This window comes from Dunckerocampus dactyliophorus, chromosome 2, assembly GCF_027744805.1.
Source record: "Dunckerocampus dactyliophorus isolate RoL2022-P2 chromosome 2, RoL_Ddac_1.1, whole genome shotgun sequence".
Lineage (NCBI taxonomy): Eukaryota > Metazoa > Chordata > Actinopteri > Syngnathiformes > Syngnathidae > Dunckerocampus > Dunckerocampus dactyliophorus.
In genome coordinates, this window is record NC_072820.1 from 24,576,023 (window position 1) to 24,588,250 (window position 12,228).

Genomic DNA, 12,228 nt, shown 5'->3' on the forward strand with positions numbered 1-12,228 from the left:
TATGGTACATTTTGTCATACAGCAGTGCTGACGACTGGTTCAAGACCATAACCAAAAACCATCTGAACCTCACCAGCAAGCACTTCGGAAAGGAGAAACCCTCAGGAAGAAACCTCCAACAGAACTGGGACCATTAACGTTCTACATTCTGCACTTTGTACGCCCTTGCCTTCTCTACCACTTTGGGCTGGCTACGTAAAAGCGATTGTTTGCAGCTGGGAGATGCCGGTTCTTACTTCCATGTTCAGAGGACACGCTCGCTGGGATTCCTTCTAGTTTTTGGACATCTTCTAGTAGTCTGCCCGGTTGTTTCCCTGCCATTCAGCCTGGTCATATGCTTTTCTTTGTGTTACAACAGTACGTTTTCGTGATGCCTTTTGCCAGTTCAAGACAAAGCTCAGCTGGTGACTGCTGCTCTCTCCTTTGTTGGCTTTGTTGTACCTGCGCTCGTTAAAGAGACTAACTGTTTTTCGGCCTCACACATCTGCATCTGGAGTACAGCCCTACTGATTATGTAACATTGAACTCTCTCATGATTTTTTCTCTTCTCTGTGCAGTACCCTTTTTTGCAGTTCTTGGGGCGGAGCCATTCACTGTTACCTGCTGCACACCTGTTTTGTGTTTTCAATTAGGCCCTTATAAAAATATGCCAATTCACATTCCTAGAACCTTGTATGTATCATATCACAGCGACCTTATGTTGCTGTCGCTTTGTGCTTTCCATTTTTTTTGCCTGTTGACGTACGTGCACCCTTTGTTAATACATTTTTGACCTTTTCCTTTCCATATGCTTTGGGTTCCAGTTTCAGAGGTGTGGACTTGAGTTACGTGACTTGGATTCGAGTCAGACGAGTCAGTCACAATATTGATGACTGTGGACTCAGCTTGCAAATGCAATCAAAGACTCGCAACTAAACTTGGACTTTGGCATCAAGACTCGGACTTTAGTCGGATGGCTTGAAAACACTTTTCAGTGAGTGTGTTGAGTAAAATGTGTCCCCATTCAAAGTTTTCCAGCAGGACAACAAATTTTCCCACCAAATCTTTCTCATTGAATGCAATGGCAGCAAGGAGGGTGTGGCTCACTGTAAGAGCCAGGCTATTGGATAGTGGCAGTCATTAACACCAGGATGTGTCAACATGCTACCGAGGAGAATTTAATTTGCATTTGCAAACCATGAGGTCATGGTATTTTATTTGCTAAACATTTAACAGTGCTTGAGACTTGGAAGGACTCAAAAATCTCAACCCTATGACTTCGGACTTGACTCGGCCTGTCTTGTGTTGACTTGAGACGTGCATGTCTTTACTTGAGACTTGGGGTTAAAGACTTGAGACTTGCAAAACATGGACCTTCTCCCACCTCTGCCAATTATATGGTTGTGCCTCCTTGTCACACACTCACTGTTTGTCTGACTCAGGCAGTTTGGTCGAGAGAAAGAAAAATTGGGAAAAAAGTCAGTTTGGACATCCAAAAATATAAAATTTTCCAAAAAAAAAAGTCGTAATATGTGGAATTTATTCCAAAAAAAATTCGCAATAGAAGACAAAAATGGTAATAATGTGACAAGATTTTATTTATTGGAGAATTATCTGCCAGCAGTTTTATTTTAAAAATCATTAATTCACCTTAAAACTGAGGTATCTACCAAATTATGGTGTACCCTTATTGATACTGTATGTCAGTTATTTCAAAACACATACTTTAGTTCTTCGCTCCGATAACAAGCTCATCCATGTAGACCTTATAGATGCAGAGAAAAAAAAAAATATTTTGGATTTTAAGAGGTTAATTGACATCATAGCAAACGGGACATTTGGTGCAAATGTGCATATACACTGATATAAGACAGCAATCTGATGGATGTTCAATAAGTGCTATTAATAATATGCTGTCAGCATAACAATCATCACTTTCTAATGTATCCAACCTCTTCATAAAGCTTATTATGAGAGGAGCTAGAGAAGGGCATGAAGCCAAATGGGACTGAGGGAAGTGAGGCCAAACTAGAACAGAGAAGGGATGGAAAGTCATGTAGCAAGAGGGGGCGGGGGAAGCGTTGATGTGGGACCGGGCCGTCTGTTTTTCCATGTCAGTTGAAGGGCTTCTTGCATCATCTGAAAGTGTCCTGTAGAGAGAAACCTGCTGATGGCTGGAAGTTCCTTTCAGGCGGGTCAAAGAGTTCTCTACGTACCTGCAGGCGGCCACACAGATAACATCTGAAATCAAGCTAACCTTGTGTAGGAGTATAACACATGTTTACCATTTTAAAGTGTAACCGTGGCTTCTTATTGGTTAAGGTGGTGATAATTTGAACATTTTGACGCCCACGAAATGTCATCACCCATACGCAGATCTGCCAACATTGAATTGGATTTATTACTTAGGTCACAGCATACCGCAGCAGCCGCAGGGCCTTAAAATGGAGAACAGTACCATCTGTTGGCTGTAGCAACACATTACACTTGGGTTTGAACGGACACTCTCCAGCACTGCAGAGGCAAAAGATAGAAACGCACGCCATAGTAGTTGATACAAGTGTGTCCCCTGTCTGTATGCTGCCGCATACTGAAAGTGTTCCGCTAGAACAAAGTATGCAATTTACATTACAGCGTTTCCTATAACTACTCTTGTATACTGTAGTATTTATACTTTTTGTGTACACTTACTTTACTACTTTTGTTAGGGCCGACTTTTAGTTTTACTTCAGTATATTTTCAAAAGAAAATGAATGCTTTTACAGCGATACATTTCCATGACCATAGTTACATTCGGCAGCCAATGGCTGCGAGGAGTACTATGATGCAATGCGCCAATCAATGAGAAGAAGAAGAAAAAGGATATGAAGAAAATTGTAAAGCACAACATTTTATGTAACCGTGACCGCTAAACATCCCTTCAAAATAAAAGCATCGTTAAACATTAAAATAGAACCACGAATTTAGCGAACTTAAATGACAACTCTTAATGAAACATACCTATGTAAATGTAACAATTCCATACAGTCTTTAACCTTTCCACTTCATTCTGAGTTCACTCTGAAACAGTGTTCCCTCGTTTATTGCAGAGATAGGTTTCCAAAATAAGTGAAATCCGCGAAGTAGCCAACTAAATTTTTATATATGTTATTATATATGTTTTAAGGCTGTAAACCCCCCCTCCATTCACTTTATACACTTTTCTCAGACAGATAACACTTTCTCACATTTCTCTGAAAACCTTCATTTGAATTTTAATGATCAACACAAGAAATTATTAAGCCTCTCACGCATATTTCACTCCTGTGACCATGCCTTTTCATCCTGGCGCCGTTCCGCTGTACTGTAGCGTTTTTGTATCCTTGTTAAAATATATTGCTGCAGACGACCCGAAGATTCATTTACAAGCTAGCGATGACACAGGACACATGGCAGGACGGACGCGAAGGAGGTTGATTGACAATGGCTTACTGCCAATCAGGACGGAGAAAACCATGGGCGGTGATGGCAGAGAGAGGGAAGATAGACACTCAACTTCCCACAATGCAATTCTTCTTAAAGGGCCAGGCTCGGCCTGTAACAGCTTTCAGTAGCTGTAATTAAAAAAAAGACTCCGCAAAACAGCAAATGCATGATAGTGAACCACGATAGAGCGAGGGAACACTGTACAATATTCTTCAGGCAATGAACCAAATGTATTTCTATTGATGAACTTTATAATGCATGCAATAAAGTAAAATTAGCAGGGTGCTACGGTAATGCTGTCTTTGTTGATAAAATAACTTTGATCGAGTAATTAGTGAGGAATACAATACTCACTGCGTCCTGCAGAGAGCAATTGCAAAGCATAGAAAGCGGTGGATGGAACGACTCCAATGTCGACATTACCAATACAGTGGGCAATGTTGTCGAGGTTGTGATAACATACTGTAGTGACCTACATGAACATAGTACCGTAACGGGGGTAATTGCATGGGCAGGCCCGTTCAAAATTTCGACTGAAATTTTTGTAGTTATTTTTTAAATTTATGAACATAAATGGTCAATAACCATACTTCATATATGCAATATATTGGTGTTATTTCCTTAGTGATTGTTATTAAAATCCTTCGCTCGCAAGCAGATGTTTCTACTGGCTGTGTCCAATTTAAGGGTCTGCAGCCGACAAGGCCAGTAGTCTACCCGGTCAGACGTTCAGAGGTTCCTCCTCCACCCTCCACCAGTCTTGTGAATTTAGACTAAGGACACTAGACTACAACAGAACTGCGGAGTCTTTTGCAAATGAATGCAACAGAGTGTAGTACGCCATGGCGCAGAAAGTCCACACAACAGTGTACAATGTATTCACTAGCTCTGAGCTAAGCATAAAATAAAGTTATGATTTGATGAAATGGATGAATGTTATTTACTGAACACACACAAAAATATATATACTGTATATATATATATATATATATATACATACACTCCTGATCAAAATCTTAAGACCAGTTGAACAATATGCAAAACAAGAAGGGGAGTGAGACAAAAAGCTCTTTGAAAAAGTAATTTATTGAAAACAACAATTAAACTGAAATAGGCTGTTTATCGGCTGATCGAAAGTTTAAGACCATGGCTTAAATAACAAAAAACTCTCCAAACCAGAACAAAGAAAATGTTCTCAGTCGGACTCAGTAATGAGCAGCTCCACCGTTCTTGTTAATCACTTCAAAAATTGCTTTGGGCATGCTTGATGCGAGTGCGGCAAAGCCAGGCTGGATTGTTGTCTCGGTTCTTCGCCGTGACTTCCCCATCTCATGATGGGGACAAAGGATACGGAGCAGCTTCAGTCTCAGTCAGCAGCTGCTGCAGGGTAGAGTATTCCAGGGGAACATCTAAACCCACCAGAGGACCTACCGTGCTGAGCCATGTCAAAATGTAGTTCATTGGCCTGTGTACACACACACACACACACACACACACACATCCAAATAATACTACTGTATACAGTATATAAATATGACACACATCATACCTGTGTTGCTCTTTCGCCAGCTGCAGTAGAGGTCTCATCAGTTCCTCAGTTCTACATGGATGTAGCATGAAGAAAGGCTGGCCAAGAAGTGGATGCTCCTGACACAGAAAACACATACTGTACAGTCAGACAAACTCATGCAGGTGAGGAGGCTCACGCATGACAAGCTGTGTTTTTACCTGCTGTGTAATGGTCGTCAAGGGACTGTGCTGCAAACGCAACCTGAAGTTTGGATGGACACAACTCCAGACCTCCTCTAAAGACAAACTCCTCCCCTCTGACAGGCAAGGAACAGCACAAGAACACACTGAAGTCATACAATGTCCGTATACACACGCCATCAGGCACAATGTCGTGCAAGACCTCAGCATATCCACTTCAGCTAAGGTAGCGTTTATGGGACAAACTGCCCGTTTTGCATTTTCTTTAGCTTTTTGTGTCATCATCAATGTCTATCCTGCTGTTGTCGGGGCACACACTTCGGAGAATCAATTATAATTAATATTCATTAAACATAATGATCAACAATATATATTGTCATTAAATCACTTCAGGGCACCACCCTGAAACAAGGAGTACAGTAATTCCTCATTTAAGACAGTTAATGTATTCCAGATGCGACTGTGATATGGGAATTTTCGCAAAGTAGGATTCCTTAGTTCGACAATTTTGGTAATTAGAGCATAGAAAACCTGTTTACAACCATCTAAATATGTTTTTTAACGTTACTAGAGTCCTCAAGATATGAAATAACACAATATGGTAGATCTGAAAGGAGCCCGGGCTTGTGGGGTTGAGGTTGAGACATTCCAATTCTCCTCAACCCATAGTTTGGGTTCTGGAACCAAACTCCTCAAGAGGTGCTGGACCTTGTTCTACTATGGAGTTGCCGCAGGGGACAGGCAGTGAGCTGGTGTTGGCTTATTAATAGCCCGGCTAATAGCACGGCTCGGTGCCTCTGTGTTGGAGTCATCCCCAGTGAACGAGAGGGTCACTTCCCTACGCCTTCAGGTTGGGGAAAGGGAGCTGACTGTCATTTGTATGTACGCACCAAATGGCAGCTCAGAGTACCCAGCCTTTTTGGAGTCTATCAAGGGGGTGCTGGAGAGCATCCCTACTGGTGACTCCTTAGTTCTACTGGAAGACATCAATGCCCATGTGGGCAATGACAGTGTGACCTGGAGGGGTGTAATTGGGAGGAATGGCCTCCCCGATCTGAACCTGTGTGATGTAATGTTATTGGAATTGTGTGCGAAACACAGTTTGTTCATAACAAAACACCATGTTCAACCATAAGAATGCCCATAATTGTACCTGGCACCAGGATACCCTAGACTGCAGGTCAATGATCGACTTGTTGTCGTATCATCAGACCTGCGTCTGCATGTTGTGGGTACGCAAGTGAAGCTGCCAACTGATCACCACCTGGTGATGAGTTGCTTTGACTTTGGCTTGCATAATCATTTTCTATTCTTGTATATCGGTAATGTTTGATAGCAGAAGCTAACTGGATGTAATACATGAACTGTGTATCCTAATGAATGCTACGTAGCTATTTTGACCAGTACTCAGGTTATGTACACAACTACTGACGAACAAATACAATACAATAATTATCTTTATAATATAATTATATCAGCTACTTTGATTACCTGTAAACTTTGACAATGTGGATGTGAAATACTAATCATTAATATTTACAACAGTATTTCAAAGTTTACCGGTTAAATTTTCTATCCAGTATTTTATGTGCTTTATAGAAGGTAGATCATTTTGACTTGTAGCTTGCATGCTGAAAAAGTGTGTGCATCCCTGATATACATGTATAAACGTACATAAATACGTACTCATGTTTTTTTATATATAAATATAGTCAATATATTTCTCTCTCTCTCTCTGTCTATATAAATACATTATATAGACAGAGAGAGAGAGAGAGAGGTAGATCTTTGGGACTTGGTCATTAAAGTAGCTTGCAGGCTGTAAGTGTGTGAGCACCCCTGATATAGACTCATACAGTTTAGCATTGGTAGAGTTACTTGTTCTTTTTTTAATTTCCTGTTCTGTACAATCTTGTGGTGGCTATTGTCTCATCAACATAACATTACTGACACTTAGTGACCAGTGTAGAATACTACATATCATCACATCTTTCACGTGTCTTCTGAGTCCCATGTATTTGCATTTTAGTTCATTTAGACAATTTTATGCTTGAAAATCCTTAATTTAGGCAAAAAAGATCAAATTTAATAAGCTGTACTCAACCACAAAACAGCATGCTTTATAAATTAATATACACTCCTGATCAGGATCTTAAAACCACTTGAAAAATTGCAAAAATTTACATTTTGCACTGTTGGATGTTAAGGAAGTTCTAAAAAGAGCATAAAAAACAGAGCAAAAAAATTGAGTAAGTAGTTTATTGTAAACAAGCATTATCGTGAAATAAGCGGTTTATCAGCTGATTAAAAGTTTAAGACCATAGCTCAAAAAAACTCCCTAAAATAGAAATAAAATGTCCAAGCAAGCACTCAGTAATGAGTAGCTGCGCCACTCCTGTTAATCAGCTGTAAACTTGGTTTGGGCATGTTTGACGCCAGTGTTTCCAGGAGGCTAGTGGGAATGTTGCTCCAGGTGGTGAAGATGGCTTCACAAAGGGCATCCACTATCTGGAAATTATGTCCATTTTTGCAAACTTCCCTTGCCATTCAATATCAAAATGTTCTCAGTTGGATTTAGATCAGGAGAAAACACAGGATGGTCCGAAAGAGTGTGGTTATTCCTCTGGAAGAAGTCCAGGCGGGCATGCAAACTGCAGCATTGTCCTGTTGAAAAAGCCAGTCATTACCACACAGATGAGGGCCTTCAGTTATGAGGGATGCCGTCTGATGGTTATTGGATCGCACTCTGCACCTGTAACAACTTTCATTTGGGCTGAGGATGGTCTCACGTCTTGACAGCCAATCAGATACTCTGCTTCAGGGCTGGTGACATTTATTTGGGTCTACCACTTGACTTATTTGTTCCATAAGCCTCGGGATCTTGAAAGAAGTTTCAAATAACTGTCTTACTACGTCCAACTTCAGCAGCAATGGTGCGCGCTGCGAGAGGCCGTGGTTACGCTGTTCAACAATCCGACTGCTTTCAAAGAGAGAAAGCATTTTTGCCTTTGTCATCAAGAGATCATGACAGTGTGAATACTTGACTCACATTGAATCCACATTTTTGTCAAGATTTGGCCTTTTAAAAGGCTGTGGTCTTAAACCTTTGATGAGCTGATGAACAGCTTATTTCACTTTAATGCTTCTTTGTAATACATTGCTTACTCAATTTTTTTTTGTGTCACTCCCATTTCTTCTTTTTGCATTTTGAAGCTGTACTTTGAGCCTCCTTTAGATCCAACAGTGCAAAATGTACAATCTAGCAATTTTTCAACTGGTTCTAAGATTTTTATTAGGAATGTATTTTTGAAAACGGTGATACTGTAGAGTGGAGCCACAAAATTCTACGGGCGAAGTGATGAGGGATGACGGTAGTCAATTCACACACTATTGTCTTGTTATTAGTCAGTCTCGTAAACTTGCAGTTAACATTTGGAAGATAATTTCACATGACAAACTATCCACCCATCCTGTTGCCCAGGTGGAAATGGAAGAGTAGAAGATTGTAGAAACGAATGCATTTTAGAAACTGGCAAATCAAAAAAATGGATAGAAATATAACGCTGGGAAAGGACAGTGAATAACAGTAGATTCCGGGGAAAACCGGGAGGGTTGGTGAGTACAGAATGACATAACTCACCCAGACTGGATGCTCTGAAATAGAGCACGGGGGTCATGAAGCTGCACGAGTACAGGATGTGATACTCATACTGAAGCACATGGATGCTGCCTTCACACACTGAATCTTCATCATCATAGTCACCGTCTGTGTCATAAACATCTTTATTGGCTGCAACACCCTGTGGAGACATACAGTGCTGCACAGACTTAGCATACCCCTCATATTTTTGCTAATATTTTATTATAGCTTTTTTTGAGTAGCAGTTGTGTTAAATTTGGGGTTATCACTTTCACACTTTCTCATACTGGTCACTGGATGTTCAACATGGCACCACATGAACTCTCTGAGGATGTGGGGAAAAAAAGCATAGTTGCTCTACATAGTTTTTCTAGGCTGGAAGAACATTGCCAACACCCTGAAAGTGAGCTGCAGCAGCGTGGCCAAGACCATACAGCGCTTTAACAGGACATACCAGAGGTTGTGTTTGTAGATGTATGAGCAGCAACCAGGTGACGAGTACAAAGACATGTGTGTCTTGTCTGCAGTCAAGCATGGTGGTGAGAGTGTCATGATATGGGCATGAGTGCTCTGGCTCTGGCGACCTACCGTTCACTGAGGGAAACGTGAATGCCAACATTGTGACATACAGTACTAAAGCAGAGCATGATGCCCTCCCTTGGGTAACTGGGCTGCTGGCTGGGCTACTATACATTTTTAAGACAACTTGTAAACAGGTCAAGAAGTACTTGAACAGATGGATGAATTGTTATGCTTCTCTTTTTTTTCCACACTAACACAACAGATTTTTAAAATAAAAAATAAAGGTGCTGCACTTGACTGAGCTAAGCCGATTCATATATTTGTAACATATTTCCAATTCAATGCGGTGTATAAAGGCAAAATCTATCATTGTCCAAATACTCATGGACCTAACTGGACATAAGCAACTTTGTATAAGGTCACTGTATATAATGTAACTGTGTATTCTGTTGTGTATTCAAGAACAAAGGTTTGTCCTGCAGCGACTCACCTGTTCATCAGACACGCTGTGGCTGGAGGAGTCTGAACTGGATCCGTTGTGATCCCACTTAGGTCTGGACTCAATAAAGACTGACCTGAGAACAGTCTTCCTCAGGTAACCCTCTTTGGAACCCTGGTGACACACTGAAATGCGTCACACATGCGCCACAGATACTGTATCATTGTTCTGCCGTAAACATTTCATTACCTGGACAGACTCCCAACTCCAGCTGTCTCTCAACTGATCAGACTGCTTCAGGAATATCTGACAGGACTGATGGAAGTTCTCCTCCCCCTGCAGACACAAGCTCATATCTACAGGAGAGTCGCTACGTGGACCATGGCTGGGAATGTTAACGGTTGTTTGTCTTCAGCTCAGGCGCCAAAGCAAAGTTCTGCAGACCAAAACATCCACTTCACTAGAGTATACTTTACATGTCAACATTTGCAAAAGGGACATTTTCTGGAAACTAGTGGAACATGAGGGAAAAATAAGGGAAATTTTGGTCTTTCCATTGGAATAAAAAAATAAGTTAAGTTAAAGGTATAATCACATATCAGGATCAATATAAAAATCTATATAAAAAAACCCCACTTAATTCCTGTAACAAAACGTAAAAAAAAATGTGGTGCACTACTAACGTTTGTCTTTATGTATAACAATGACAAACAGTTCCAACACATTATGTAATTCCTCCTTTAAAACATCGAACATTTACACTTTTTTGCACGCGTTCTCTCAGGTGTCATTCCGACCTCCGAACGGAAGGAGCGCGTTTTTTGGATTCGTCCACTTGACAGACGCAGCGAAAAAGACTGCACGGAAAGCATATAAACAAAGACACTCAGCGGTTGCTCACACCTTTAAAAAACGCATTCTGTGAGAAGTAAAGCGGGTAAAATGTGGATCAGGAAGAACAGCTAAGTTGTTTGTTAAACAAATTACAACAACATACTGGTATATGATTTACATTACATGTCCTTACATCTAATCTTACTACTCACCAACAATGGGGAGATTGCGGGAAGCTGAAGCAGCAAGGAAAGAGAAAACAAATAGGTCACGAAACTACTGACATCTTGACAACGAGTGTCTTAACAAATGTTAAAAACGCAGCGACGCCTTCTTCATTGTGAGCATATCCAAACATGGCGCTTTACTTGTTAACGTTCATGTGCTGCTACAAGATGGCCGCTAGGTGGCAGCTAACACAAAACGTCATACTCAACGTGACCGGAAATGACCAAATAGTAATCGGCGTTATCTAGAGCTAATCTTACTCGCTTTTGCACGGAGATACATAACTGCCTAAGTTGCCTTGTCTCAGTACACTTTGCTAAGTATATGGTATACAGCGTGTACTTAGTTTCCGAGTGCGCTATTTTTGACAGTTTATATCCTGTCGTTGCACACGTACCGGAAATGACGATCAAATACGTCGCCAAGATGGCCACTATCGAGGGCGGTGTCGTCAAGCATGCTGTCAAGAGTCCATCACTTTGCACTAACTCGCCATGTTGAGTGCAACATCCGGGTACAGACAGCACACTGTCATTTGCAGTGCTTCTCAGCAAGGACACTAGACTTTTCGTCTTGTACTTCCGTAGTATGCCCTGCGCGGGTTTGGCCGCCATGATGGTGAGCTGAATCCAGAAACATTGCATTGAAAACATGACCTCTGCCCACTGCCCAGCACTGCTTAATTGCTCTAATAGACTGTACAAAAGACCATTTGTAATTTTTGAAGTTCCCCAAAAACAAAGACAGGTATATGTTATAAAAATGTTGTAGATTTTTTACACTGGTTGTTGTAAATAAATAGGACAGTGAACATGACTCACAAAGTGTATATTGTGTGGGACTGACACAATGTAGCATAAATTAATTTGTTTCTCTGGGTCAGGGGTGCTCACACTTTTTCAGCCTGGAAGCTACTTTAAAAATGTCCCAAAGATCTACCTCCGACTATAAATATACTGTAGAAAATATATATTTACTCTCTTGATTAAAATTGAGTATTTGTGTACATTTATATTGGGGTGCATGCACTTTTTCGGCATGCAAGTTATAAGTCAACATGATCTATCTCACATAATCACATCTCACAAACATATATCAAATCTAACCGGTAAACTTTTAAACTACTATACTAAATACTAATGATTAATATGTCATATTCACAGTTTCAAAGTGTACAGGTAGATGATCAAAGTAGCTGTTATCATTCACAAATAATTCACAATTCCATACAATATGGCGATATAGATAATTACATGTAATTCCTCAATAGTTGTGTACATTACCCGAGTACCGGTAATATGTCAGTCAAAATAGCTACGTAGTGTTCATTAGACACACAGTTCTTGTACTCCGACAGTTAGCATTTGCTATCAAACATTACCGATATACAAGAAATGAAAATTATTTTGTA

At 40.6% G+C, this 12,228-nt stretch overlaps 1 protein-coding gene across 5 annotated transcripts; it reads right to left on the reverse strand.

The window, feature by feature from the left end:
- Positions 1 to 4,522: 4,522 nt before the first annotated feature.
- atg10 (ATG10 autophagy related 10 homolog (S. cerevisiae)) lies at positions 4,523 to 10,986 on the reverse strand. Of its 5 annotated transcripts, none has more exons than XM_054769376.1 (7): positions 10,802 to 10,986; positions 10,005 to 10,191; positions 9,807 to 9,929; positions 8,795 to 8,954; positions 5,173 to 5,270; positions 4,994 to 5,091; positions 4,523 to 4,909 (listed from the first exon to the last, which is right to left on the reverse strand). In XM_054769376.1, exons 2-7 carry the CDS (start codon positions 10,107 to 10,109, stop codon positions 4,774 to 4,776), a joined length of 720 nt encoding a protein of 239 aa, XP_054625351.1. In that variant the 5' UTR covers positions 10,110 to 10,191; positions 10,802 to 10,986; the 3' UTR covers positions 4,523 to 4,773. The 5 variants fall into 5 exon arrangements, with proteins under 5 accessions (XP_054625351.1, XP_054625350.1, XP_054625347.1 ...); XM_054769375.1 differs by having other exon boundaries at positions 8,795 to 8,972; XM_054769372.1 differs by adding an exon at positions 10,516 to 10,612 and having other exon boundaries at positions 4,523 to 5,091; positions 8,795 to 8,972.
- Between the last annotated feature and the right edge of the window lie 1,242 nt (positions 10,987 to 12,228).

Bases quoted from the DNA above. Each gene is read 5' to 3' on its own strand.
- atg10 (XM_054769371.1), bottom strand. From the start codon at position 10,109: ATGAGCTTGTGTCTGCAGGGGGAGGAGAACTTCCATCAGTCCTGTCAG. The intron at 5,271-8,794 runs GTGAGTTATGTC...CTTGCCTGTCAG, and splicing joins TTTCAGAGCATCCAGTCTGG to AGGGGAGGAGTTTGTCTTTA. The intron at 5,092-5,172 runs GTAAAAACACAG...TTTCTGTGTCAG, and splicing joins TGACGACCATTACACAGCAG to GAGCATCCACTTCTTGGCCA.